General features: G+C 48.3%; 1 protein-coding gene across 11 annotated transcripts in view; it reads right to left on the bottom strand.

Annotated features, from left to right (window-relative positions):
* LOC144600001 (teneurin-2-like) overlaps positions 1–26,915 on the bottom strand; it is a 1,473,402-nt gene that overhangs the window by 84,015 nt on the left and 1,362,472 nt on the right. For all 11 annotated transcript variants that reach the window (XM_078411299.1, XM_078411301.1, XM_078411304.1 and 8 more), the window contains 4 exons: positions 26,473–26,658; positions 16,579–16,725; positions 11,249–11,465; positions 4,522–4,641 (listed from right to left, as the gene is read on the bottom strand). In XM_078411299.1, the coding sequence (XP_078267425.1) occupies positions 4,522–4,641; positions 11,249–11,465; positions 16,579–16,725; positions 26,473–26,658 (670 nt within the window). The remainder of the gene's footprint in view (positions 1–4,521; positions 4,642–11,248; positions 11,466–16,578; positions 16,726–26,472; positions 26,659–26,915) is intronic.

Below are 26,915 nucleotides of genomic sequence, written 5' to 3'. Positions count from 1 at the left end.
CCAATTCAGCCCAATATACGGGATGTCCCGGCTAATACGAGGCAGTTGGCGACCCTACCTTTGTGACACACTGGTCAACCTGAGGAGCACCTTCAGCAACAGACTGGTCCCACCAAGATGCAGCACAGAACGCCTCAGGAGATCCTTCTTCCCTGTAGCTATCAAACTGTACAACTCCTCCCCTTCTGTCATGGGGTAGACTGAGACTGAGACTGACTCCCCTTGCCCCCCACCCCTCTCCCCAATCTTTGCACATCCCCAATCCTTTCCACTCGTCACTTTAATTGCATGCTTCATGCATCTTGTTGTGTTTTTATGACTGTTGGCAGATCAATTTCCCTTCTGGGATAAAAAAAGTTCTATTGTATTGTATGGCATGGCATGATGCCATGCACTGTGGTGAAACCCATACCACCCTTCAAGGTGGCTGAGACTGTTAGCTACTTTAAAAAAAAAGTGAGATCAATTGGGAGTTAATTGGTGTTGGTGAGGAAAGTTTGAAGATTTGGTAGGAAAAAAAACTGCAGATGCTGGTTTAAATCGAAGGTAGACACAAAAGCTGGAGTAACTCAACGGGTCAGGCAGCATCTCGGGAGAGAAGGAATGGGTGACGTTTCGGGACGAGACCCTTCTTCAGACCTTGAATGCCCTTATACATGACTGCTTCCATGGGAGTCGAGGGTCTCGACCTGAAACGTCACCCATTCCTTCTCCCGAGATGCTGCCAGACCCGCTAAGTTACTCCAGCACTCTGTGAAACGTCACCTATCCATGCTCTCCAGGGATGCTGCCTGGATTGTTGTCTATTGTCTATTGTCTATTTCTATTGTCTATTGACCCGCTGAGTTACTCCAGCACTCTGTGAAACGTCACCTATCCATGTTCTCCAGAGATGCTGCCTGACCCGCTGAGTTACTCCAGCTTTTTCTGTCTACCTTTGAAGATTTGGTAAGTGTTTTTCTAAATTTCCAGTTGTTCGAACAACACAAAGCATGGGAAGGCAAGTGTGGTGAGTTCAATTGCCCACAGCATTTCTCACAATTTGTTGAAGAAGAACGTACCTTCTTCATGTTCAAAGATTGTAGGAGCAGAAATTAGGCCATTCGGCCCATCAAGTCTACCTTGCCATTCAATCATGGCTGATCTATCTCTCCCCCCTAACCCCATTCTCCTGCCTTCTCCCCATAACCCCTGACACCCGCACTAATCAAGAATCTGTCAATATCTGCCTTAAAAATATCTATTGACTTGGCCTGCACAGAGGAATTCCATAGATTCACCACCCTCTGACTAAAGAAATTCCTCCTCGTCTCCTTTCTAAAGGCACAAAACCTTTTATTCTGAGGCTGTGGCCTCTGGTCCTGGACTCTCCCACCAGTGGAAACATCCTCTCCACTTCCGCTCTATCCAGGCCTCTCATTAGCAGCATTGGGATATATGCATACCATTCAAACTTACCGAACAGGCCTGGTTAGAGTTAAAAGGCCCTGGTTAGAGTTTATGTGTCTCATCTTCAGGCAGCGATTAGTTTAACCTAGCTAGCATCATGGTCATAAGGTCATACAGTCATAAGGAATAGGAGTAGAATTAGGCCATTCGACCCATCAAGTCCACTCCTCCATTCAATCATGGCTGATCTATCTATCCCTCCTAACCCCATTCTCCTGCCTTCCCCCCCATAACCCCTGACACCTGGACTAATCATGCTCAGCACAGACACTGTGGGTCACAGGGCATGTTACTGTTACTGGGCTGTTCTATGCCCTGTGTTCTTTGGGCGCTCGAGTTTTCCACTTTGTGTTGTAGCTGAGATACATATCTACACAACCCAGTCACTCCCTCTTCTCCCCTCCCCCACCGGGCAAGAGGTACAGAAGTGTGAAAACGCACAACTCCAGATTCAGGAACAGTTTCTTCCCAGCTGTTATCAGGCAACTGAACTATCTAGGTTTGCCAACTGTCCCGTGTTAGTCGGGCCATCCCGTATATTGGTTTAGCCCAGGTACGGGACCGCCGTTGTCCCGTATTAGGCCCGGGGGGGGGGGGGGGGGGGGGCACTGTAGGCCCGGACACTGTAGGACCGAACACTGTAGGCCCGAATGCTGTAGGCCCGGACACTGTAGGCCCGAATGCTGTAGGCCCGGACACTGTAGGCCCGGACACTGTAGGCCCGAATGCTGTAGGCCCGGACACTGTAGGCCCGGGCACTGTAGGCCCGAATGCTGTAGGCCCGGACACTGTAGGCCCGGGCACTGTAGGCCCGAATGCTGTAGGCCCGGACACTGTAGGCCCGGACACTGTAGGCCCAGACACTGTAGGCCCAGACACTGTAGGCCCAGACACTGTAGGCCGGACACTGTAGGCCCGGGGGCCACTGTAGGCCCAGACACTGTAGGTCCAGAGGCCCGCGCGCCGCCTAACGGAGGTTGCGTAGCAACCCGCCTCCTGGCCCGGGCGGCCGCCATTGGTGGAGCGGGAGCACGTGGCCGCTGGCTGGGTGAGGTCACATGGGGCGCGGGGCGGTGACGTCACCTTTTGTCCCTTATTTGGGAGTGAAAATGTTGGCAACCCCTGGACCCATCCCACCACAACCAGAGAGCGGTCCAGAGCTACTATCTACTTCATCGGAGACCCTCGGACTATCTTTGATCAGAATTTAAGTCGTACTAAATGCTGTTGGCGTTATTCCCTTCATCCTGTATCTGTACAATGCGGACAGCTCGATTGCAATCATGTATTGTCTTTCTGCTGACTGGATAGCCTGCATGAAAAACGTTTCACTGGACCTGACACGTGACAATGAACTAAACTGAAACCATGGAGTGCAGTTAACATGACTGCATGTCCTTGGCATTGTTTGGTCGTCCCATGACGCAATGTTTTATTAGAGTGGGAGCGTTGCATTTTGCTATGCACTGCGGTGAAACACATACAGCCCTTCAAGGTGGCAGAGACTGATTGCTACTTTTAAAAAAATAGTGAGGTCAATTGGAAGTTAATTGCTGTTAGTCAGGAAAGTTTGAAGATTTGGTAGGAGTTTTTGTAAATTCACAGTCGTTTGAACAACACAAAACATGGAACATCATCTGAAGTGCGATGGGCCAGGAATAAATCCCTGAACTCTTCATCTCCTTCCTGAAGTGAAACTTCGGAAGAAGATAATTAATGGAAGGGCTCAAAATATCTCGTTGACTCTTACGTCAAGCAAGTCACTCACTTCATGTGCAATGAAAGCTGAACAAGATGCTGGTCTTGGCTCCAGTGAGCACAGTCTTTGCATGAACAAAGCAGAAATATTTAACGGTTGAATTAGATGTTTCAGGATCCCTGAGCGAGAGACCTTGTTCAGTTCAGTTTAGTTTATTGTCACGTGTACCGAGGTACAGTGAAAAGCTTTTTGTTGCACGCTGACCAGTCAGTGGAAAGACAGTACATGATTACAAATTCTTGATTAGTATGGGTGGCAGGGTGAAAAATCAAGATTCTCAAGGGGTTGTGGGGAGAAGGCAGGAGAATGGGGTTAGGAGGGAGAGATAGATCAGCCATGATTGAATGGCGGAGTAGACTTGATGGGCCGAATGGTCTAATTCTGCTCCTATCACTTATGACCTTATGACAATCGAGCAATTTACAGCATACAGTAAGAGTGTGGAGTGATTGTAATATGTGATTGTAGATCTGCTTCTGTGGCTGGCTGGCAAATAATCGCCTGGGTTGGGTGCCATCTTGGATACCATCTTGGATGCCATCTTGGATGCACCCCTACCTTGCTGCTTGAGCTACATGATGAACGTCAAGGTGAAGGCTCCCACAGGGCGCCCCGTCCTACGGTGATACCGGCACGGTGTGGTGCAAGCCACGGGGAAACCCACGGGGTCTGGGTCCCTTGAGACCGGGATCGGGCTGAGGTAGACGGGCTGCGTGGCTGAGAACAAAAGGCGGACCTGACGTGGGGGGGCCGCGAGAACAAAGGGGGGCCCGGCATGTGGGGCCGCGGGAACAAAGGGGGGCCCGGCGTGTGGAGGCCGTGAGAACAAAGGGGGGCCCGGCATGTGGGGCTGCGGGAACAAAGGGGGGGCCGGTGTGTGGGGACCGTGGGAACAAAGGGGGGCCCGGCATGTGGGGCCGCGGGGACAAAGGGGGGGCCGGTGTGTGGGGCCGTGAGAACAAAGGGGGGGCCGGTGTGTGGGGGCCGCGGGGACAAATGGGGGGCCGGTGTGTGGGGCCGTGAGAACAAAGGGGGGGCCGGTGTGTGGGGCCGCGGGGACAAAGGGGGGGCCGGTGTGTGGGGCCGTGAGAACAAAGGGGGGGCCGGTGTGTGTGGGCCGCGGGAACAAAGGGGGGCCGGCGTGTGGGGGAGGGGGAAGAGCGTAGAAGGGATGGATGTGTACTATTTGTAACTCTCGGTGCACTATGTGATGACGTTTCGGTGCACTTTGTTTGCAAAGACCACGGTTTTCACCGCACCGAGCCAGGTAGCAGTGACCATACAGTATCATCAGCATCAAAGTTGAGACTCACGTGCCGTCCTGACGTGTAATGGTGTATCCATACTGTGGGTACTTGACGAACGATACGTTGACCCCCACCAGCGGGGTTCCGTCCTTGGTAAAGACTTGTCCCCGGATCAGGGAAGCGAGGCTGTGATACAAAGAGAAGGCTGGAGTGAGATTAAAGACGCCCTGTTAAACAGCAAACATAGTAGTCCATGCTGTGGCCAGCCACTGCTCTCCTCTCTTCCCATGCAGAGATGACAACAAATATACACAGTGAACAGTCAAAGAATTGCAAACGCTGCTTTACAAGAAAAGACACTGGAGGATCAGGCAGCATCTGTGGGGAGAACGTGGATGAGTGACTTCTCAGAAGGAGTCCACTCCGAAATGTCAGGGAGGAAGTTCAAACTCAGCACCCGTAGTCAGCGTCGAACCCGGGTCTCTGGCGCTGTGAGGCAGCAACTCTACCGCTGCGCCACCGTGCCACCCAATCCCCCCCATGTTCTTCAGAGATGTTCTCTGACCTGCTGGGTTACTCCAGCACTTTGTATCCATCCTTGTGAGCAGGGACAGTTTCTTCCCAGCTGTTATCAGGCAACAGAACCATCCTACCACAACTTGAGAGCGGTCCTGAGCTAGGAACAGGGGAAGTGTAACGAGATCTGGGTGTCCTAGTTCATCAGTCACTGAAAGTTAGGCTGTGAAGAAAGCCAATGGAATGTTGGCCTTCACGACATGAAGAGTTGAGTATAGGAGCAAAGAGGTCCTTCTGCAGTTGTACAGGGCCCTAGTGAGACCGCACCTGGAGTACTGTGTGCAGTTTTGGCCTCCAAATTTGAGGAAGGACATTCTTACTATTGAGGGAGTGCTGCGAAGGTTCACGAGGTTAATTCCCGGAATGGCGGGACTGTCGTATGTTGAAAGACTGGAGCGACTGGGCTTGTATACACTGGAATTTAGAAGGATGAGAGGGGATCTTATTGAAACATATAAGATTATTAAGGGATTCGACACGCTAGAGGCAGGAAACATGTACCCGATGTTGGGGGAGTCCAGAACCAGGGGCCACAGTTTAAGAATAAGGGGTAGGCCATTTAGAATGGAGATGAGCAAAAACTTTTTCACTCAGAGAGTGATGAAGCTGTGGAACTCTGTGCCTCAGAAGGCAGTGGAGGCCAATTCCCTGGATGCTTTCAAGTGAGAGTTAGACAGAGCTCTTAATGATAGCGGAGTCAAGGGATATGGGGAGAAGGCAGGAACGGGGTACTGATTGAGAATGATCAGCCATGATCACGGTGAATGGCGGTGCTGGCTCGAAGGGCCGAATGGCCTCCTCCTGCACCTATTGTCTATTGTCTACTACCCCGACATTGGAAACCCTCGGACTATCTTTGATCGGGCTTTACCGGCTTTACCTTGCACTAAACGTTATCCCCCTTATCATGGATCTGTACACTGTGAATGGTTCGATTGTAATCATGTATTGTCTTTCTGCTGACTGGTTAGCACGCAACAAAAGCTTTTCACTGGACCTTGATCGGTACACGTGACGATAAACTAAACCAAACCAAACTAACCTAAACTAAACTAAATTAAATTACACTAAACTAAACTTAAGCAAAATAACCTAAACTTAACTAAATTAAATTAAACTAAACCAAATTAAATTAAAGAAAGTAAATTAAATTAAATTAAATTAAACTAAACTAAACCAAACTTACCCAAATTAAATTAAACTAAATTAAATTAAACTAAACTCAGCTACATTAAACTAAATTTCTCCGGGTGCCCTGGCTCCCTCCCATAGCCCAGGGACATACAAGTTTGTGGGTTAATTCTTCTTTTGTTCCTTACTTCTGTGATTATGAGTGTTCTTCAGTATTGTAAAACTACGTGATACACGTGTTTGTCCACCACTTTAAAGTCAAAACTGCTCCACCAACCGAAAATCAGCTGAAAGATCGTCGGTCAACCCATTAAGAAACTCTATGAATCAGCCCACCACAATAACATGCTAAGGTTGGACAACAACATTGTCTCTGACCCCGACCATGTCCTGAACAAGGGGCCACAGTTTAAGAATAAGGGGTAGGCCATTTAGAACTGAGATGAGGAAAAACTATTTCAGTCAGAGAGTTGTGAATCTGTGGCACTCTCTGCCTCAGAAAGCAGTGGAGGCCAATTCTCTGAATGCATTCAAGAGAGAGCTAGATAGAGCTCTTAAGGATAGCGGAGTCAGGGGGTATGGGGAGAAGGCAGGAACGGGGCACTGATTGAGAATGATCAGCCATGATCACATTGAACGGCGGTGCTGGCTCGAAGGGGCTGAATGGCCTCCTCCTGCACCTATTGTCTATAATACGAATTGTTACCATCAAATCGGAGGTACAGGGTACCAAGATTTAATAAGACTAGACTGAAGCACTCTTTTGTGCACCAGTCAATCCTGAAACTAAACATAGAACTTAACCCCTGATCAAATGTACGTTGAAGGGTCTTGAATGTGTCATCATTTGTTATTGTAATGTTATGGTGAATATATGTACCCTCGTTTCTTGTCTTACATTCTTTGTCTTTGTTGATGTTGCAAGTGGAGCTGCCGAGATGCAAGAAACATTTTAGACTTGATCTGACAATAAAGTGTTATCGTATCGTATCGTATTAATTGGCCCTCTGTAAAATTGCCCCTCGTGTGTGTAGGGAGTGAATGTGAAAGTGGGATAACATAGAACTAGTGTGAATGGGTGATCGATGGTCAGCGTGGACCCAGTGGGCTGAAGGGCCTGTTTAAACCAAACTCTCCGCATCTATCCCCTGTGTTCTACCTATTGTAATTGAGTCAGGCTTAATTGCATTGGTGTATAGAATACTACACATCTGATCTGACAGGGTAGCATGCAGCACAAGGCTTTTCACTGTACCTCAGCTCACATGACGATAATAAACCTAATCCTAAACTCTCAGGGAAAAGTGTAAGTACTGCAAGAGTGTGTTATTCCTCTTAGAAGTAATTGAGAAAGATTATTCTCTGCAATTAAAACTTGGTTTGATTCAATCCCAATTAAATGTTACTTTTTCACTTAAGTATCTGCAATCTGCCGGCATCATCGTTTTATTTCCAATCTTCCCGTAGCACACAGAATCAGCCAAGTCAATCTACCGATGCGAGATGCCTTTAGATTCAACAGCACGGCGTGTGCTTCTAAATGACAAACACATTTGCGGAATGGTAAAGGAATAAATGAATATTGCAACGACACAATTATAGTCGTTGAACTCAAGTGTCTTTTCAAGTAAGTAGAAAATAACAATTGCAAATACTACCTCAGACCATAATGCGATTTCCAGCCAGTGCATTTTGTCAACATTCACCGAAATTATCCGCTTTGTTTAATGTTTGTCAAATGCTTTAGACAGTTTCCCCATGTGGAATCAGACTGGGAAAATGTTTCGCAAAAATAACGGGGGGAAAAAAACCCCCCATTTAAATCAACGTTAAAACCCATCCTGAGAAAGCTGCCAATCAAATTTACACAAAAAAATAATCAACATTAGAAACAGAAGCATTTAAGCTCCTCGTTTCTGTTATGCTGTTGAGTAAGATTAATGCCGCTTTCCTGCTCTAACACCACATCTCTTCACAAAGATGCAGAGATAAGGGGGAGGCCATTGAGGACTGAGATGAGGAAAAACATTTTCACCCAGAGAGTTGTGAATCTGTTGAATTCTCTGCCACAGAAGGCAGTGGGAGCCAATTCACTGGATGCATTCAAGAGAGGGTTAGATTTTGCTCTTAGGACTAATGGAATCAATGGATATGGGGAGAAAGCAGGAACGGGGTACTGATTGTGGATGATCAGCTATGATCATACTGAATGGCGGTGCTGGCTCGAAGGGCCGAATGGCCCACTCCTGCACCTATTTTCTATGTTTCTATGATGCAAAAAGATGTTAAGATGTCACCCAAGCTGGGCGACTCTGTGTGCACTGGTCCCACCAGCAGAATTACACTCACTTATTACAATCGCTTCACTCTTTTATTCCCTTTATCTCGTATCTGTACAATGTGGTAATCACTTAGGGCTGCACGGTGGCGCAGCGGTAGAGTTGCTGCCTCACGGCGCCAGAGATCCGGGTTCCATCCTGATCACAGGTGCTTGTGCTTGTGGAGGCCAAGTCAATGGATATTTTTAGGCAGATTCTTGATTAGTACGGGGCACCCGGAGAAAACCCACGCGGTCACGGGGAGAACGTACAAACTCCGTACAGACAGCACCCGTAGTCGGGATGGAACCCGGGTCTCTGGCGCCGTGAGGCAGCAACTCTACCGCTGCGCCACCGCACCGCCCCACTGTGCTAGATGACTCGATGACTCTATGTCCTCCACAGATGCTGCCTGAGCTACTGAGTCACTCCAACACTTGGTGCCTTATGCAAAATCCCGGCATCTGCAGTTCCTTCTAGGTTAATTCCTGGAATGGCGGGACTATCATATGTTGAAAGACTGGAGCGACTAGGCTTGTATACACTGGAATTTAGAATGATGAGAGGGGATCTTATCAAAACGTATAAGATTATTAAGGGGTTGGACACGTTAGAGGCAGGAAGCATGTTCCCAATGTTGGGGGAGTCCAGAACAAGGGGCCACAGTTTAAGAATAAGGGGTAGGCCATTTAGAACTGAGATGAGGAAAAACTTTTTCAGTCAGAGAGTTGTGAATCTGTGGAATTCTCTGCCAGTTCTCTGAATGCATTCAAGAGCGAGCTAGATAGAGCTCTTAAGGATAGTGGAGTCAGAGGGTATGGGGAGAAGGCAGGAACAGGGTACTGATTGAGAATGATCAGCCATGATCACATTGAATGGCGGTGCTGGCTCGAAGGGCCGAATGGCCTCCTCCTGCACCTATTGTCTATTGTCTATTGTCTGTGCGGAGTTTGTACGTTCTCCCCATGACCTGCGTGGGTTTTCTCCGAGACCTTCGGTTTCCTCTCACACTCCAAAGACGTGCAGGTATGTAGGTTAATTGGCTTCGGATCGCTGTTCAGTGGGGACGGTGCATTGAAGGGCCTATTTCCACGCTGTATCTATAAACTAAATTAAAATGTATAGTCTTTCTGCTGACTGGTTAGCACGCAACAAAAACCTTTTCACTGTACCTCAGTACACGTCACAATAATAAACTAAACTGAACTAAACTCTTTATCGCCTTCATATCCGAAAGCCTATTGATCTTTGCTTTATATATACTTAAGGAAATCCAAACTCAAGGAGAGGAAGCTTGATCTAATTTTCAGGCAGCATCGGTGGAGAATGTTTCTGGTCAGGATCCTTCTTCGGACCAATGACGGATAAGGGGTGAGAAAGCTGGAAGAGAGATGGGAGTGATAGCTGGACAGACACAAAGTGCTGGAGCAACTCAGTGGGCCAGGCAGCATCCCTGGAGAAAAGGAACTGGTGACATTTTGTGTCGGAAAACTTCTTCAAGGACTCTTTATTTTCTCCGGGAATGCTGCCTGACCTGCTGAGTTGCTCCAGCACTTGGAGTCTTTAGTGTATACATGGACTTGCGTCTATCTTCGGATAGTCCAGCATCTGCAGTTCCTTGTGTAGGAAAGAACTGCAGATGCTGGCCTAAACCGAAGATAGACGCAAGTCCATGCATAAAATGCTGGGGTAACTCAGCGGGACAGGCAGCATCTCTGGAGAGAAGGAATGGGTGATGTTTCATAGAAACATAGAAAATAGGTGCAGGAGTAGGCCATTCGGCCCTTCGAGCCTGCACCGCCATTCAATATGATCATGGCTGATCATCCAACTCAGTATCCCGTACCTGCCTTCTCTCCATACCCCCTGATCCCTTTAGCCATAAGGGTCACATCTAACTCCCTCTTAAATATAGCCAATGAACTGGCCTCAACTACCTTCTGTGGCAAATTCCACAGATTCACCACTGTCTGTGTGAAAAAAAACTTTCTCATCTCGGTCCTAAAAGACTTCCCCCTTATCCTTAAACTGTGACCCCTTGTTCTGGACTTCCCCAACATCGGGAACAATCTTCCTGCATCTCGCCTGTCCAACCCCTTAAGAATTTTGTACGTTTCTATAAGATCCCCCCTCAATCTTCTAAATTCCAGCGAGTACAAGCCGAGTCTATCCAGTCTTTCTTCATATGAAAGTCCTGCCATCCCAGGAATCAATCTGGTGAACCTTCTCTGAACTCCCTCTACGGCAAGAATGTCTTTCCTCAGAAGACCCTTCTTCAGACCTTGAATGCTGTTGTCCATGGCTGCTTCCATGGGAGTCGAGAGTCAAGCATGTTTTATCGTCATGTGTCCCAAAACGAAACAATGAAATTCTCACTTGCAGCCGCACAACAGATCTGTAAACATGTGCAGGAAGGAACTGCAGATGCTGGTTTAAACCGAAGATAGACACAAAAAGCTGGAGTAACTCAGCAGGTCAGGCAGCATCTCTGGAGAGAAGGAACAGGTGACGCTTCGTGTCGAGACCCTTCTTCAGACTGAGTCAGTGGAAAGGGAAACGAGAGCTATAGAACAAATGAATGAAAGATACGCAAAAAAAAGTAATGATGATCAAGGAAACAGGCCATTGTTCGGTGGGCTCGGTGAGAACCAGTACAGACAATGAGACTCAACAAGACAACTTTGAAGCTGGTACGACTTGGGTGGGGGAGCGATGGAGAGAGAGGGAATGCAAGCGTTGTAAATGTAAATCAATAGAAGGTTGCTTACCTTTCGTTGAAAGGGTTAGCCCCGGGGATTATGTGAGTCCTGTCTTTGCCCACAAGAAGCTTAATGCGATCGTAGAAAGATTTCACAACTTGAGTGGGAAGTGCCCATTGGTTCTGCTGGATTATATCGAGGGGGTCGTGGGAGCCGTGGCAAAGAGGGTTGGACTGGCAACTGGATTGAAGGCAGCAGTCAGGGTCCAGGCAATCTACCAGTCCATCTGCACGAAAAGAACACAGAGAAGAATACATTTACCCAAAGTTCAGCTTTGCAATGGCAAGATCTCATTCTAAGATTGGTTCCCATCTGTGAATGGATTATTCGCTCAGTCACAGCAAGTTTAATGTAATGTGATTAGTTCTTCTTAAAGCCAGCACCTCCTTTCACCGTGATCATGGCTGATAATCCACAATCAGTATCCCGTTCCTGCCTTCTCCCTATATCCCTTGACTCCGCTATCATTAAGAGTTCTGTCTAACTCTCTCTTGAAAGCATCCAGGGAATTGGCCTCCACTGCCTTCTGAGGCAGAGAATTCCACAGCTTCACAACTCTCTGACTGAAAAAGTTTTTCCTCATCTCTGTTCTAAATGGCCTACCCCTTATTCTTAAACTGTGGCCCCTGGTTTGGGACTCCCCCAACATTGGGAACATGTTTCCTGCCTCTAACGTGTCCAACCCCTTAATAATCTTATATGTTTCGATATACGTTCCTATATGTTTCAATAAGATCCCCTCTCATCCTTCTAAATTCCAGAGTATACAAGCCCAGTCGCTCCAGTCTTTCAACATACGACAGTCCCGCCATTCCAGGAATTAACCTCTATCATTAACATACCCATCTATGTACTCCAAAGATAATAATGATCCATGTTTTCTGGAAATGCCTCCTATCCAGGTCTGCCAGGGATGCTACCTATCCATGTTCTCCAGAGATGCTGCCTGACCCGCTGAGGTACTCCAGCACTTTGTGTCTTTTATTGTCAGCCAGCATCTGCAGTTCCTTGTTTCACTAAGCATTATCTGGAATGCTAGAGAGATGATGAAATTTGTAGTGCACGTCTTAAAAGATTTTGGCTCTTTAGGAACTTTCTGAATTCAACTTCAGCACGGTGGCGCAGTGGTAGAGTTGCTGCCTTACAGCGAATGCAGCACCGGAGACTCAAGTTTGATCCTGACTACGGGCACTGTCTGTACGGAGTTTGTACGTTCTTCCCGTGACCTGCGTGGGTTTTCTCCGAGGTCTTCGGTTTCCTCCCACACTCCAAAGACGTGCAGGTACGTTGGTTAATTGACTGGGCACATGTAAAAATTGTCCCTAGTGTGTGTAGGATAGTGTTAGTGTGCGGGGATCGCTGGGTGGCACGGACTCGGTGGGCCGAAGGGCCTGTTTCCGCGCTGTATCTCAAAATTTAAAAAAAACTCCAGGTGAATCTTAAAGACCACTCTGCATCAGAACAAGGGGTCACAGTTCCAGAACAAGGGGTCACAGTTTAAGGATAAGGGGAAGTCTTTTAGGACCGAGATGAGAACGTTTTTTTTCACACAGAGAGTGGTGAATCTGTGGAATTCTCTGCCACAGAGGGTAGTTGAGGCCAGTTCATTGGCTATATTTAAGAGGGAGTTAGATGTGGCCCTTGTGGCTAAAGGGATCAGGGGGTATGGAGAGAAGGCAGGTACAGGTTACTGAGTTGGATGATCAGCCATGATCATATTGAATGGCGGTTCAGGCTCGAAGGACCAAATGGTCTACTCCTGCACCTATTTTCTATGTTTCTATGTTTCTCTCATTGCAGGTACAGCAATCAACTCTTTCTAGTTCTGCCACATCTGTGGAAAAATAGTTTTTAATTAGCCATAACGGTTCATGCGGCCTCATTGTGGATAAGCCAGGCATTTTGAAATAATTAATAGTAAAGTGGTTTGGAATGAGTGTGCGAGACCTGATAAAATGTCGTTTTAGTGTGACTGCCTCTTTGACACACCTCTGAGTGTTTGAAGTCTTACTTGACTTACACAAAAGCTTCTGCCAATGAAAGTATTACATTTGCTATTTGCAGAGAATGCATAAAACAGATTCAGTCTTTGAATTCCTAATTCACATAGATGCATAGATACATTAAAAAATAGTTGCAGGAGGAGGCCATTCGGCCCTTTGAGCCAGCACCGCCATTCAATGTGATCATGGCTGATCATTCTCAATCAGTACCCCGTTCCTGCCTTCTCCCCATACCCCCTGACTCCTTAAGAGCTCTATCTAGCTCTCTCTTTTGAATGCATCCAGTGAATCGACCTCCATTGCCCTCTGAGGCAGAGAATTCCGCAAAAATCGCAGAATAAAAAGCATCATTTTAGCTTAGTTAGTTTAGTTTAGAGATACTGCGCTGAAGCAGGTCCTTCGGCCCACTGAGTCCGCGCTGAGCAGTGATCGCTCCGCACACAAACGCTATCCTACACACTGGTGACAATTTACAATTTTTACCGAAGCCAATTACCCTACAAACTTGTACGTCTTCGGAGTGTGGGAGGAAACCGGAGCACCCGGAGAAAACCCAAGTGGTCCCAGAGAGAACGTACAATGTCCAAAGACGTGCAGGTTTGTAGGCTAGTTGGCTTCTTAAATTGTCCCTAGGGTGTGTAGGATAAAACTAGTGTACTAGTTTTGACACAACTTGTTTCAAGAATAGATTCTTCCCGACAACTATTGGGCTTTTGAACACTACATAACACTGACTGATGAACAATGGACTGTCTTTGGTTGCACAAAGGACCTTGAGCTTTTACGTTGCACTAGTGTCAGGGTTGATTGATTGATTGATTGATTGATTTTTTTGTATATTGTATATCATCTATGTGTATTGTGTTCGAGGCCTGTTATGCTGCTGTGTGCAAGAGTTTCATTGTTCCGGTGTCGGTACATATAACAATTAAACACAAAAAAACTGGAGTAACTTTGGTCACAGCAGCACCTCTGGAGAAAAAGAACAGGCGATGTTTCGGGTCGAGACTCTTCTTCTGATTGCTCGACTCGAAACGTCACCCATTCCTTCTCTCCAGAGATGCTGCCTGTCCCGCTGGGTTACCCCAACTTTTTATGTCTACCTTCGGTTTAAACCAGACATAGACATTCAGTCAGAGAGTTGTGAATCTGTGGAATTCTCTGCCTCAGAAGGCAGTGGAGGCCGATTCACTGGATGCATTCAAAAGAGAAAGCTAGATAGAGCTCTTAAGGATAGCGGAGTTAGGGGGGTATGGGGAGAAGGCAGGAACGGGGTACTGATTGAGAATGATCAGCCATGATCACACTGAATGGCGGTGCTGGCTCGAAGGGCCGAATGGCCTCCTCCTGCACCTATTTTTTTAGTTCTGGGTTGTTATTACTGGGCCAAACCTGCAATGGGTTTCACGCAGCTAGATACTTAGCAGACTGCTCATCAGCCCGTTATATTCACATGAGGTTTTTCCATGGAGACCATCAGTCAACATAAGCACAGTCATCTGTCAGCCTGCCCCATCAGAAACACAGTTGCACGACAATCTCCAGTAAATTAATCTGCCACTCAACACCGCATTTATCTTGCAAAACAATCAAGTGGTCATCAAACTGTGAAGAACTGCCACTTCAGGAAGCAGAGCGCTGAAAATGTGGCCGTATCGCCCCACCCCCCCCCCCCCTCCTTCCCCCCCTTTTAGACCACTCCATCAGCTAACTTCTAGAGGTGTTCAATCAGGAGCGCGGAAGCATGGTGTTCTCAGACACAACTGTCACCCCAGAGAGTTGCGATCACATCGGCCTGTTGTTGACACTTGTCGGCACATCGCCTCTCCTGTTTCACCGCGTCCGCTACGCTGAAGGTGAAGATCATCATGGTTTAATGCAAAGCTTTTTGTCAATCAATAATCAATAATCAATAGTCACGACCGTGAAGGACAGGCAATGGGGGCAGCCGGAGTGAAGGGGAGGGGGGGGGGGGGGGGGGAAGGACAAAGGAGGAACCGGCAATGGGGGCAGCCGGAGTGAAGGGGAGGGGGGGGGGGGGGAAGGACAAAGGAGGACCCAGCGAGGGGGACTTTGTAACTTGAACGTCGACACAAAACGCTGGAGTGACTCAGCAGGTCAGGCAGCATCTCGGGAGAGAAGGAACGGGTGACGTTTGGGGTCGAGACCCTTCGTCAGACGGATGTCAGGGGAGGGGGCGGGGTGAGGCTGCAACTCTCCCACCGCGCCACCACGCCGCCCTAACGGTCTGCATTTCACTATAGATTTCTTTGATGGGACGGAACATGCTTTCCCCATAGTGTAGAGGAGGATGGGGATTTAAGAGTTAACGTGTGCAGATTGCAGATTGCATGTTGCTGAGCCTGCTTTACTTACTTAGAATTGCCAGCTAAAGTATAACAGGCTGTTTTGCAGAACTGCAGAGGGTTAACTAAAGGAAAGAGGGCCGATACCAAGTAGTGCTGCAGTGAACAACAAGTCAGTCTTCGACAATAAGAACCGGTGCAGAACTGTGTTGATTGTGTGATTAGCTGGGCCCGTGACTACTTGTGTATAAATATACTGCCGGGGCCACAGGATAATTGAGTGGGGACTGCCGCGAGGAGCTGGCTAGTACGTGACCATACTTGCAGTGACTCTCCCAGTCAGAGTGTCTCTGAGGATCCTTCATTGCTTCTACTCTGGGGCTGTAGAGAGCATCCTGTCCGGCAACATTACAGTCTGGTTTGGGAACAGCTCTGCCCAGGACAGCAAGGCCCTGCAGACAGTAGTGCGTTCGGCAGAACGCACCATGGGAACTACACTCGCCCCCCTGCAGGACCTATACATCAGGAGGTGCAGATCGGGAGCAAGCAAGATTATGGGGGACCCCTACCACCCCAGCAACGGACTGTTCCAGCTGCTACGGTCAGGCAAACGCCTCCACTGTCACGCTGTGAAAACGGAGAGGATGAGTCGGAGTTTCTTCCCACAGACCATCAGGGCTGTTAACTTTTATAACTCCAGGGACTAAATTTTGTGTTCTCTGTATTAACTTTTATTTATATGCTGTAACTGTAATTCTTTTTGTGCACAATCCGCAGGCATTGCCACTTTCATTTCACTGCACATCGTGTACGTGTATGTGACAAATAAACTTGACTTGGCGTAATGAAGTTGTGCCTTTACTGTATGAGCATCAGGGCGCTTGTTATTTCAGAATGCGGGCGGGCGAGCGGGCGGGCGGGCGGGCGAGCGAGCGGGCGGGCGGGCGGGCGAGCGAGCGGGCGGGCAGGCGAGCGAGCGAGCGGGCGGGCGAGCGGGAGGGCGGGCGGGCTTTAACAGTGCTGGACTCACCTCCCTCATTGTCCTTGCCATCTGTACAAGACGTCTCCATGGCCACATTACACCCAGTGCCTCTCCAACCAGTCTGGCAGACGCAGTGCCAACTGTTTTGGTTGAGGGTGCACCTCCCATTGCTGTTGCACTGATCGGGGCAGCCATCTGTTATTCAAAAAATGACATTTGAAGAAAAAAATTATGAATGACAATTCAGCTATGAAGATCCAAAATACCTACTGGTACTTTGCACAGCGGACTCCCCTAAAACCCATTCAGGCAGCCAAGTCCACCAGAGAGATTATTCTGCATTTGCCGGTTATTATTGTTCGAATCTAACCTTCCGCAGCTGAAGCTGTTCAGCGATTTGATGCTTAAGAAGGATACGAATTCATGAGAGGAATAGATCGGATTCATGAGAGGAATTCATGAGAGGATAGATCGAGTCTTTTCCCCAGAGTAGGGGAATCGAGGACCAGAGGACATAGGTTCAAGGTGAAGGGGAAAAGATTTAATAGGAATCCGAGGGGTAACTTTTTCACACAGAGGGTGGTGGGTGTATGGGTCAAGCTGCCAGAGGAGGTAGTTGAGGCTGGGACTATCCCATCATTTAAGAAACAGTTGGACAGGTACATGGATAGGACAGGCTTGGAGGGTTATGGATCAAGTGGGTCTCGTGAAGCTGGGCCGGTATGGGTGAGTTGGGCCGAAGGGCCTGTTTCCACTCTATGACTCTCAGGATAAAAAAGAGACTTTAGGATTCACTAAACAACACCTCTAATGCAAAGCTTTTTGACCTCAAGGTAATCCGTCTCAGAATGACTGATGAAGCAGGTTAACCAATTTTCAAACACTAATAGGTTGCCTTATTAAGTGGTAATTTTCAACCTTTTCGCCACAACTTCACAGGAAGTAATTAGATAAAACTGAGCCATTGATGGTGTGTGTACCGATGACCCTTGACAAATGCTACTTCATTGACTATTTGTCTCGCTGTTGTTGTAGAGTCACAATCATGGAGTCATACAGTGTGGAACCTGGTCCTTCAGCCCAACATGCCCACACCGACCAACATGTCCCATCTACACTTGTCCCACCGGCCTGCGTTTGGTTGCTGGCTCGAAGGGCCGAATGGCCTCCTCCTGCACCTATTTTCTATATACTAAAACTCGTTTGTTTGTTTGTTTGTTCCTGAACTCCAGCCAAAACTGTACTCAATAGCGTGACAATTTTAGGCCCACCACCTTACTCACCGTCGTCCCTTTGGTGCTAATGGAAGAAATTTCATTGAAATCGGTGTTATATTTTTTAAGTTATTCACATTTTGAAGTTTAAATCTATCTCCTCGGGAGGGAGGGGGGGAGGGAGTGGGGGGGGGGGGGGTGGTAGGAGGGAGGATAAGTTGAGTTGAGGGGGATGGAGTGGGGGGGAGGGGAAGGGGGGAGGGAGGTTGGGGGGGGGGAGAGGGGAGTGGGGGAGGAGAGGGTGCTGCACCAATGCAGGATAGGTTTGGCCCCAACGGGTGGTCCACTTGGCCTAGTTTCCTTCTAAACCTGTCCTATCCATGTAACTGTCCAAATGTCTCTGAAATGTTGCAATAGTCCCTGCCTCAACTACCTCCTCCGGCAGCTCGTTCCACACACCCACCACCCTCTGTGTAAAAAAGTTATGGCTGAGGTTCCTATTAAATCTTTCCTCCCCTCACGCTCCCTAGTTTAGTATCATGAGCTGAACTAGTTCTGAATGTATAGAAATCAAAAGATCTCTTCCCTGCTGTTTCCAGACTTCTAAACGGTCCTTCCATTAGCTAGGGTACTGTCTGCTTCACTGTCCCCATTGTCGACATTAGACTTTGTCTCTGGAATAAAGTTGAGAACTATATTCTGCATTCCGTATCTTCCCCTTTGCCCTGCCTATTGTACTTGAATTGTACTTAATTGTATTTCAAGAGTCAAGATTGAAGGTTCAATTTAATAGTCACGTGTACCAATTAAGGTAGAGTGAAGTTTGAGTTACGCTAATCACAGAACAATAGACAATCACAGGAATTTTATCAAACAAAATTTGAATTTATGTGTAGTATTATCATATCAAGCAAAACAAAGCATTTCCCTGTACACTCGGTACACGTGACAATAATAAACCTGAAATCTTGCCCAAATAACCATCCTTCAATGATGACTGGGATGATAAGTGTGTAAAGGTGATGCTCCTAATTTGTGAACAATGTTCCTACTAATTCAGAAGTAGGAAATGGACAGACCTAACTAACTCCGTTACACTAAAGTATTTCAATGAAAGGCCTGGATAGCGTGGATGTGGAGAGGATGTTTCCACTAGTTGGAAAGCCCAGGGCCAGGCGGCACAACCTCAGAATAAATGAATGTACCGTTAGAAAGGAGACGAGGAGGAATTTGTTTAGTCAGAGGGTGGTGAATCTGTGGAATTCATTGCCACAGACAGCTGTGGAGGCCAAGCCAGTGGTGGAGATTGAGAAATTCTTGATTAGTACGGGTGTCAGGGGTTACTGGGAGAAGGCAGGTGAATGAGGTTAGGAGGGAGAGATGGTTCAGCCATGATCGAATGGCGGAGTAGACTTGATGGGCCAAATGACCTAATTCTGCTCCTATAACATTTGAACTTATGACCTAATTTTCAACGAAAGACAACTTTTGCTAAAAATACTTTTAAACAAAAATGTTCTTTTATTTCCATTGCACCTTTGATAAAGCTAAACATCTCAAGACGATGACAGGAATTTCATCAAACAAAATTTGTTATGGAACCATTGGAGGGGATAGAAGGAGTCTTGGTTAAATGCTTGACCACAGTGCCTTAAAGGATGGGTGATACCAAGAGAGGGGGGAAAGGTTTACTGTAAGGATTCAAGAGTTGGTGACTTTCAGACTGGAGGTATGGCCACCGTCATTGGTGTGATTAAGTTAGGGGGATGGTCAACTGGAGTGCGATTATCTCAAAGAAACATAGACAATAGGCACAGGATGTGTGCCATTCGGCCCTTCGAGCCAGCACCGCCAAGAAGGCAGGAGAATGCGGTTTGGAGGGAGAGATAGATCAGCCATGATCGAATGGCGGAGTAGACTTGATGGGCCAAATGGCTTAATTCTGCTCCTATAACATTTGAACTTATGACCTAATTTTCAACGAAAGACAACACGTGACAATAATAAACCTGAAATCTTGCCCAAATAACCATCCTTCAATGGTGACTGGGATGATAAATGTGTAAAGGTGATGCTCCTAATTTGTGAACAATGTTCCTACTAATTCAGAAGTAGGAAATGGACAGGCCTAACTAACTCCGTTACACTAAAGTATTTCAATGAAAGGCCTGGATAGCGTGGATGTGGAGAGGATGTTTCCACTAGTTGGAAAGGGAATCAAGGGATATGGGGGGGAAAGCAGGAATGGGGTACTGATTTTGGATGATCAGCCACGATCATATTGATTGGCGGTGCTGGTTTGATTCCCTTAGCCCTAAGGGCTGAATCCAACTCTCGCTTGGAAACTTCCAGAGGTCCACAGGGTTCGAGGAGAATTCAGAGAGACCTGGGCCTTACTCTGTTGGTCCTGGGCAGTTTATAATGCTTTGATGATTCTTGCCTGGGATGGGGTAGATCTTGCCCTCTGTGTCACCCCTTGTTGTAAAAGGGAGGTAGATGTCACATGTCAGGATCTCTTTTCCATGCAACCCATCCATGCCGACCAACATCTAAACTAATCCCATTTGCCCACATTTACCCCATATTCAACCAAACATTTCCCATCCATGTACCTGTCCAAGTCATAGAGTCATAGAGTGATACAGTGTGGAAACAGGCCCTTCGGCCCAACTCGCCCACACCGGCCAACAATGTCCCAGCTACACTAGTCCCACCTGCCTGCGCTTGGTCCATATCCCTCCAAACCTGTCCTATCCAAGTGCCTGTCCAACTGTTTCTTAAACGATGGGATAGTCCCAGCCCCAACTACCTCCTCTGGCAGCTCGTTCCATACACCCACCACCCTCTGTGTGGAAAAGTTACCCCTCGGATTCCAATTGGGCCGCATGGTGGCGTGGCGGTAGAGTTGCTGCCTTACAGCGAATACAGCACCGGAGACTCAGGTTCGATCCCGACTACGGGTGCCGTCTGTACGGAGTTTGTACGTTCTCCCCGTGACCTGCGTGGGTTTTCCCCGAGATCTTCAGTTTCCTCCCATACTCCAAAGACGTACAGGTTTGTAGGTTAATTGGCTGGCCAGATGTTAAAAAAAAATTGTCCCTAGTGTGTGTAGGATAGTGTTAATGTGCGGGGATCGCTGGGCGGCACGGACCTGGTGGGCCGAAGGGCCTGTTTCCGTGCTGTATCTCTAAATCTAAAAAAATCTAAATCTAAATCTTTTCCCCTTCACCTTGAACCTGTGTCCTCTGGTCCTCGATTCCCCTACTCTGGGCAAGAGACTCTGGGCAAGAGACTCTGTGTATCTACCCCTATCTATTCCTCTCATGAGTCTCTTTTAAATAGTCATAGAGTCATGCCACATGGAAACAGGCCCTTCGGCCCAAACTGTCCATGTTGGCCCAGGCATCTCTTCTCTGCCAGTCCCACCTGCCTGTGTCCGTCCCACATTCCCCTACACATTTTCTATGCTTGTCATCATTGTAAATGATGTTATTGTATCTGCCGCAACCACTTAAACCCACGTAACCAACTTTGCTGGTTGGTGGTTGCAGTTAGTGTTGCTATTTGCATGGAATTAAATGTATTAAATGAAAATATTCATTCCAACTTGCTTTTAATAGCGAAACATAGGCTGTTATTTCTGTACCTGATGCCTAATGATCAAATTCCTATTCAGGTGCCCTGAAAGACTGCTGAGTTAAACAAATTCTTTTAGCAACCTACCAATTATATACAGAATTTTTAGATGCTAAGACAGAAATGTGTCACAGACCGAAAAAAAAACCTCGCCTTAATTCGTGCGGCACGGTGGCGCAGCGGTAGAGTTGCTGCATTACAGCACCAGAGACCCGGGTTCGATCCTGACTACAGGTGCTGTCGGTATGGAGTTTGCACGTTCTCCCCGTGACCTGCGTGGGTTTTATCCGGGTGCTCTGGTTCCCACCCACACTCCAAAGACGTGCGGGTTTGTAAAAGTGTAGGATAGTGCTAGTGTGCGGGGATCGCTGGTCGGCGCGGACTCGGCGGGGCGAAGGGCCTGTTTCCGTGCTGTATCTCTAAACTAAACTAAAGAACAACAGCTGCATTGTTCGTTAATACAAAATTTATATAGATTCAGTCACAAACAAAATAACTTAAGTAAAAACAAAGTTAACGGAGACACTAGGTTGTAGTTTTCCTTTCAGGAGCTACTTTTTCGACAATCTGTCAAAAATAGAACTGCTCCTTTAAAATATAAAACTTCTTTTGGACAGATAAGATAAAGGGGACCATCACATCTCTACACAAGATCATGTTTAAAGAAGGAAAATATACCTGCGTTGAACAGAAGCAGATAAGACCTAGAATTGTCGCCTTGGCTGCTGTGCAGAAATGCTCTAAAAAGCCTCAACTTTGAAGCGGAGAACCTTTTATCTTTCCAGTTTAGCAACGTGTGGCATGCTGAAGTGAAGGCTGACGGAGAGAATGCAAACCGGAGCGTGGCGGTGGAACAGGTCGTTAATGATGCCTGGAATCCAGGTGGCATTTGGTTGATGTGCAGGAAGGAACTGCAGATGCTGGTTTAAACCGAAAACAGACACAAAGTGCTGGAGTATCTCAGCGGGGCAGGCAGCATCTCTGGAGAGAAGGAATGGGTGACGTTTCGGGTCGAGACCCTTCTTCAGACTGAAGAAGGGTCTCGACCCGAAACGTCACCCATTCCTTCTCTCCTGAGATGCTGCCTGACCTGCTGAGTTACTCCAGCATTTTGTGAATAAATACCTTCAATTTGTACCAGCATCTGCAGTTATCTTCTTATACTTATGGGACTTTATTACCTTTCATCACAGTGAGGAATGTGGAATCCACTGTGCTGGATGTTTATGTTAAATTTCATCTTATGTGGCTGTGTGTCTTGTTGCTTTTCACTTGGTATGGCTGTATGGTAACTCAGATTTCACTGTACCTTAATTGGTACACGTGACAAATAAACTGATCTTGAAATCTTGAAGAAGGGTCTCGACCCGAAACGTCACCCATTCCTTCTCTCCCGAGATGCTGCCTGACCCGCTGAGTTACTCCAGCATGTTGTGTCTACTAGTTGAAGACCAGCCCTGACTCTCATCGTTGTAGCTCTATCCCGCAGATCCCTTTCTTGCTTCTCCCCCCTTCACTGTTTGGCCTTTCATCCTGCCTTCTGCTCAAGTACGGTGAGCAGATCTGCCGCAAAACCTTGATTGAGATATTGTTCTTCACTGCTCCTCTCTCGGCAATGGTGTCTCGTTAAGTTTAGTTTCGAGACCCAAGATAGTATAATATGTGAAAGAATTTAAAGATTTGCTCATCAGCAATATGATCTTTAGGCTTTAGGCTCAAGTAGGGTTGCCAACTTTCCAACTCCCAAATAAGGGACAAAAGGTGACGTCACCGCCCCGCGCCCCACGTGACCTCACCCAGCCAGCGGCCACGTGCTCCCGCTCCACCAATGGCGGACGCCCGGGCCGGGAGGCGGGTTGCTACGCAACCTCCGTCAGGCGAACACACTCGGCCCTGCTTCCTGAACGCACTCTGTCAGCCTACACTGCTCCGGGCCTAGAGTGCCCGGGCCTAAAGCGCCCACCGGGCCTATTATGGGACAAGGGCGGTCCCGTACGGGACAAACAAATTTAGCCCAATATACGGGATGTCCCGGCTAATAAGGGACAGTTGGCAACCCTAGGCTCACGAGATACATCATGGAAACACTATAAGAAGATAACTGCAGATGCTGGTACAAATCTAAGGTTTTTATTCACAAAATGCTGGAGTAACTCAGCAGGTCAGGCAGCATCTCGGGAGAGAAGGAATGGGTGACGTTTCGGGTCGAGACCCTTCTTCAGACTGATGTCAGGGGGGCGGGACAAAGGAAGGATATAGGAGGAGACGGGAAGATAGAGGGAGATCTGGGAAGGAGGAGGGGAAGAGAGGGACAGAGGAACTATCTAAAGTTGGAGAAGTCGATGTTCATACCGCTGGGCTGCAAGCTGCCCAGGCGAAATATGAGGTGCTGTTCCTCCAATTTCCGGTGGGCCTCACTATGGCACTGGAGGAGGCCCATGACAGAAAGGTCAGACTGGGAATGGGAGGGGGAGTTGAAGTGCTCGGCCACCGGGAGATCAGTTTGATTAATGCGGACCGAGCGAAACAGGCCCTTCGGCCCACTGAGTTCGCACTGACCAACTCAGGATGAGGGAGGGGGAGGGAGGAGGGAGGGGGAGGAGGAGACAGGGAGGGGGAGGGGGAGAGGAGGGGGGAGGAAGGGTGCTGCGCTAATGCAGGAGAGGTTGTGATATTGCAAAGGTATAACAGATATTGGACCATGAAGTACAACAGGGTCCACTTGGTCTAGTCTCCTCTAAAAGTTGCCTCCCTCATCTTAAAGCTGTACGCTGTGGCACTGTCGGGCAGCAGCTCTACCGCTGCGCCACCATGCCGCCTGATTGGAATCTGGTAGAGAGAGACATTCTCTTCATACAAAGGTGTAATCTCCCCCCATGTCTCAACGCATCTGCCACGTGTCCACACCACGGGCTGCCAACTTGACAAGCTATCTATCGCAGTGGAAATAAAAGCAGAGATTATAATGAGGCATGCTGTGACCCTGGACTTCTGGGTTTCTTTGTTGACATTTAACCGCGCCCACATGCTTCCCCTTCACCGTGCCCATCAGGGCCACCGTCACTCTGAACAAAGTCTTCGATTAAACCTCCAACGGGGACCCTGGTGATGCAATTTGCCACCTGCCCCAGTCACTGTTCAACACTCAGTCTCATCTGAGACTCGCTGGAATTTAGAAGATTGAGGGGGGATCTTATAGAAACTTACAAAAAACTTAAGGGGTTGGACAGGCTAGATGCGGGAAGATTGTTCCCGATGTTGGGGAAGTCCAGAACAAGGGGTCACAGTTTAAGGATAAGGGGGAAGTCGTTTAGGACCGAGATGAGAAAGTTTTTTTTCACACAGAGAGTGGTGAATCTGTGGAATTCTCTGCCACAGAAGGTAGTTGAGGCCAGTTCATTGGCTATATTTAAGAGGGAGTTAGATGTGGCCCTTGTGGCTAAAGGGATCAGGGGGTATGGAGAGAAGGCAGGTACGGGATACTGAGTTGGATGATCAGCCATGATCATATTGAATGGCGGTGCAGGCTCGAAGGGCCGAATGGCCTACTCCTACACCTATTTTCTATGTTTCTATGTTTCTATGAGACACCCTCCTTCGATACAACTGTGACCACGATTGAGGCAACCCTATGAGGTATCTTCAGTCTGAAAGATATGTCATTATAACTTGTAAGAACCTATTGCCAGCTCCCCTACTGAAGCCTACTCATATCAGCGACTCGCTTTGATTAAAGCAGAGCGCAGATGTGTGGAGGAACTGTTTTCTTTCCCGTCAGACACAATAGTCTATGAAAAACTTCCAAATAAAGACCACAGATCTCGACGCACCGTGAGAGGTTAGATGTGCCCTTATTCATGAAGAAGATAAACGCAAAAGGCTGGGGTAACTCAGCGGGTCAGGCAGCATCTGTGGAGAACATGGATAGGTGACGTTTCACAGAGTGTTGGAGTAACTCAGCGGGTCAGGCAGCATCTCTGGAGAACATGGACAGGTGACGTTTCACAGAGTGTTGGAGTAACTCAGCGGGTCAGGCAGCATCTCTGGAGAACATGGAGAGGTGACGTTTCACAGAGTGCTGGAGTAACTCAGCGTCAGGCAGCATTTCTGGAGAAAAGGAATAGGTGATGTTTCGGGTCGAGACCCTTCTTCAGACCTGTTATGTGGCAGCTACAGAAGTGTGGAACATGCTCATATGTATTTGCAGACAAGGCAAGCAATTGAGTTGAGTTGAGTTGAGTTGATTTGAGATACAGCGCAGAAACAGGCCCTTCGGCCCATCGAGTCCAGCGCAGAAACAGGCCCTTCGGCCCACCGAGTCCGTGTCGACCAGCGATCGCCCCGTACAGTAACACTATCCTCCACACGATGGACAATTTACAGAAGCCAATCGACCTACAAAGCCGTACGTCTTTGGGATATGGGAGGAAGCTGGAGCACTTGGAGGATACCCACGCAGTCACAGGGAGAAGGTCCAAACTCGATACAGATAGCCCCCGTGGTCAGGATCGAACCCGGGTCTCTGGCGCTGTGAGGCAGTGTCTCTACCGCTGCGCCACCGTGCCGCCACTGGCGGACTCCGAGTTAAAGTGCGGTACTTTGTAACTTTGCCGGCGCCTCTTATTTAGTTTAGAGATACAGCGTGGAAACAGGCCCTTCGGCCCACCAGGCCCGCGCCGCCCAGCGATCCCCGCACACTAACACTATCCTACACCCACTAGGGACAATTTTTACATTTACCCAGCCAATTAACCTACAAACCTGCACGTCTTTGGAGTGTGGGAGGAAACCGAAGATCTCGGAGAAAACCCACGCAGGTCACGGGGAGAACGTACAAACTCTGTACAGACGGCACCCATAGTCGGGATGGAACCCGGGTCTCCGGCACTGCATTCGCTGTAAGGCGGCAACTCTACCGCCGCGCCACCTTTGTAGCGACCCTGGTTATGCGAAACGAAGAATCTCACTGCGGTAATAAAGTATCGCGCGTCCATCTGCCAAACCGTGAAGCTCGAACGCCCTTGAGGTGGGGGCGGGAGGGGGGGGGGAGGGGACGGGAGGGGGGGGGGAATAACCAGCCTCACGTCCCTACCAATGGTGCAGTGCTCTCCGTTCCAGCCCTCGCGACATTCGCACTTCCCGTCCTTGCAGCTCCCGTGCTCGGCGCAGCGAGGGTGACACACACGCTGGTCGCAGGCCAGCCCGGTCCACCCTTCCTCGCAGCGGCAGATGCTCGAGATGCAGACTCCATGCGTGCCACAGTCCACCGAGCAGACCTCTGGAGGGAAGAGATAACCAGCCCGGTCACACCGCGCGCGGCTCAACGGCACATACAGACAAACAAACAAACGTTCCGTGCTGCCCCTTGAATGCACTGGCATCTGTTTTAACTATCTGAGGATATCCGATAGTGCGGAGCCCCACTGCAAGTTCCAGGAGACCTCCTGGATACAATCAACAATCCTACACTCAATTGCTTCCCTCGTTCTCACCTTCCACCCCACCAGCCAGCGTATCCAACAAATCATCCACCAA

This window comes from Rhinoraja longicauda, chromosome 14, assembly GCF_053455715.1.
Source record: "Rhinoraja longicauda isolate Sanriku21f chromosome 14, sRhiLon1.1, whole genome shotgun sequence".
NCBI classification, from domain to species: domain Eukaryota; kingdom Metazoa; phylum Chordata; class Chondrichthyes; order Rajiformes; family Arhynchobatidae; genus Rhinoraja; species Rhinoraja longicauda.
Note: the sequence above shows the minus strand (reverse complement) of the source record. Positions and strands in the feature narration are given on the sequence as shown.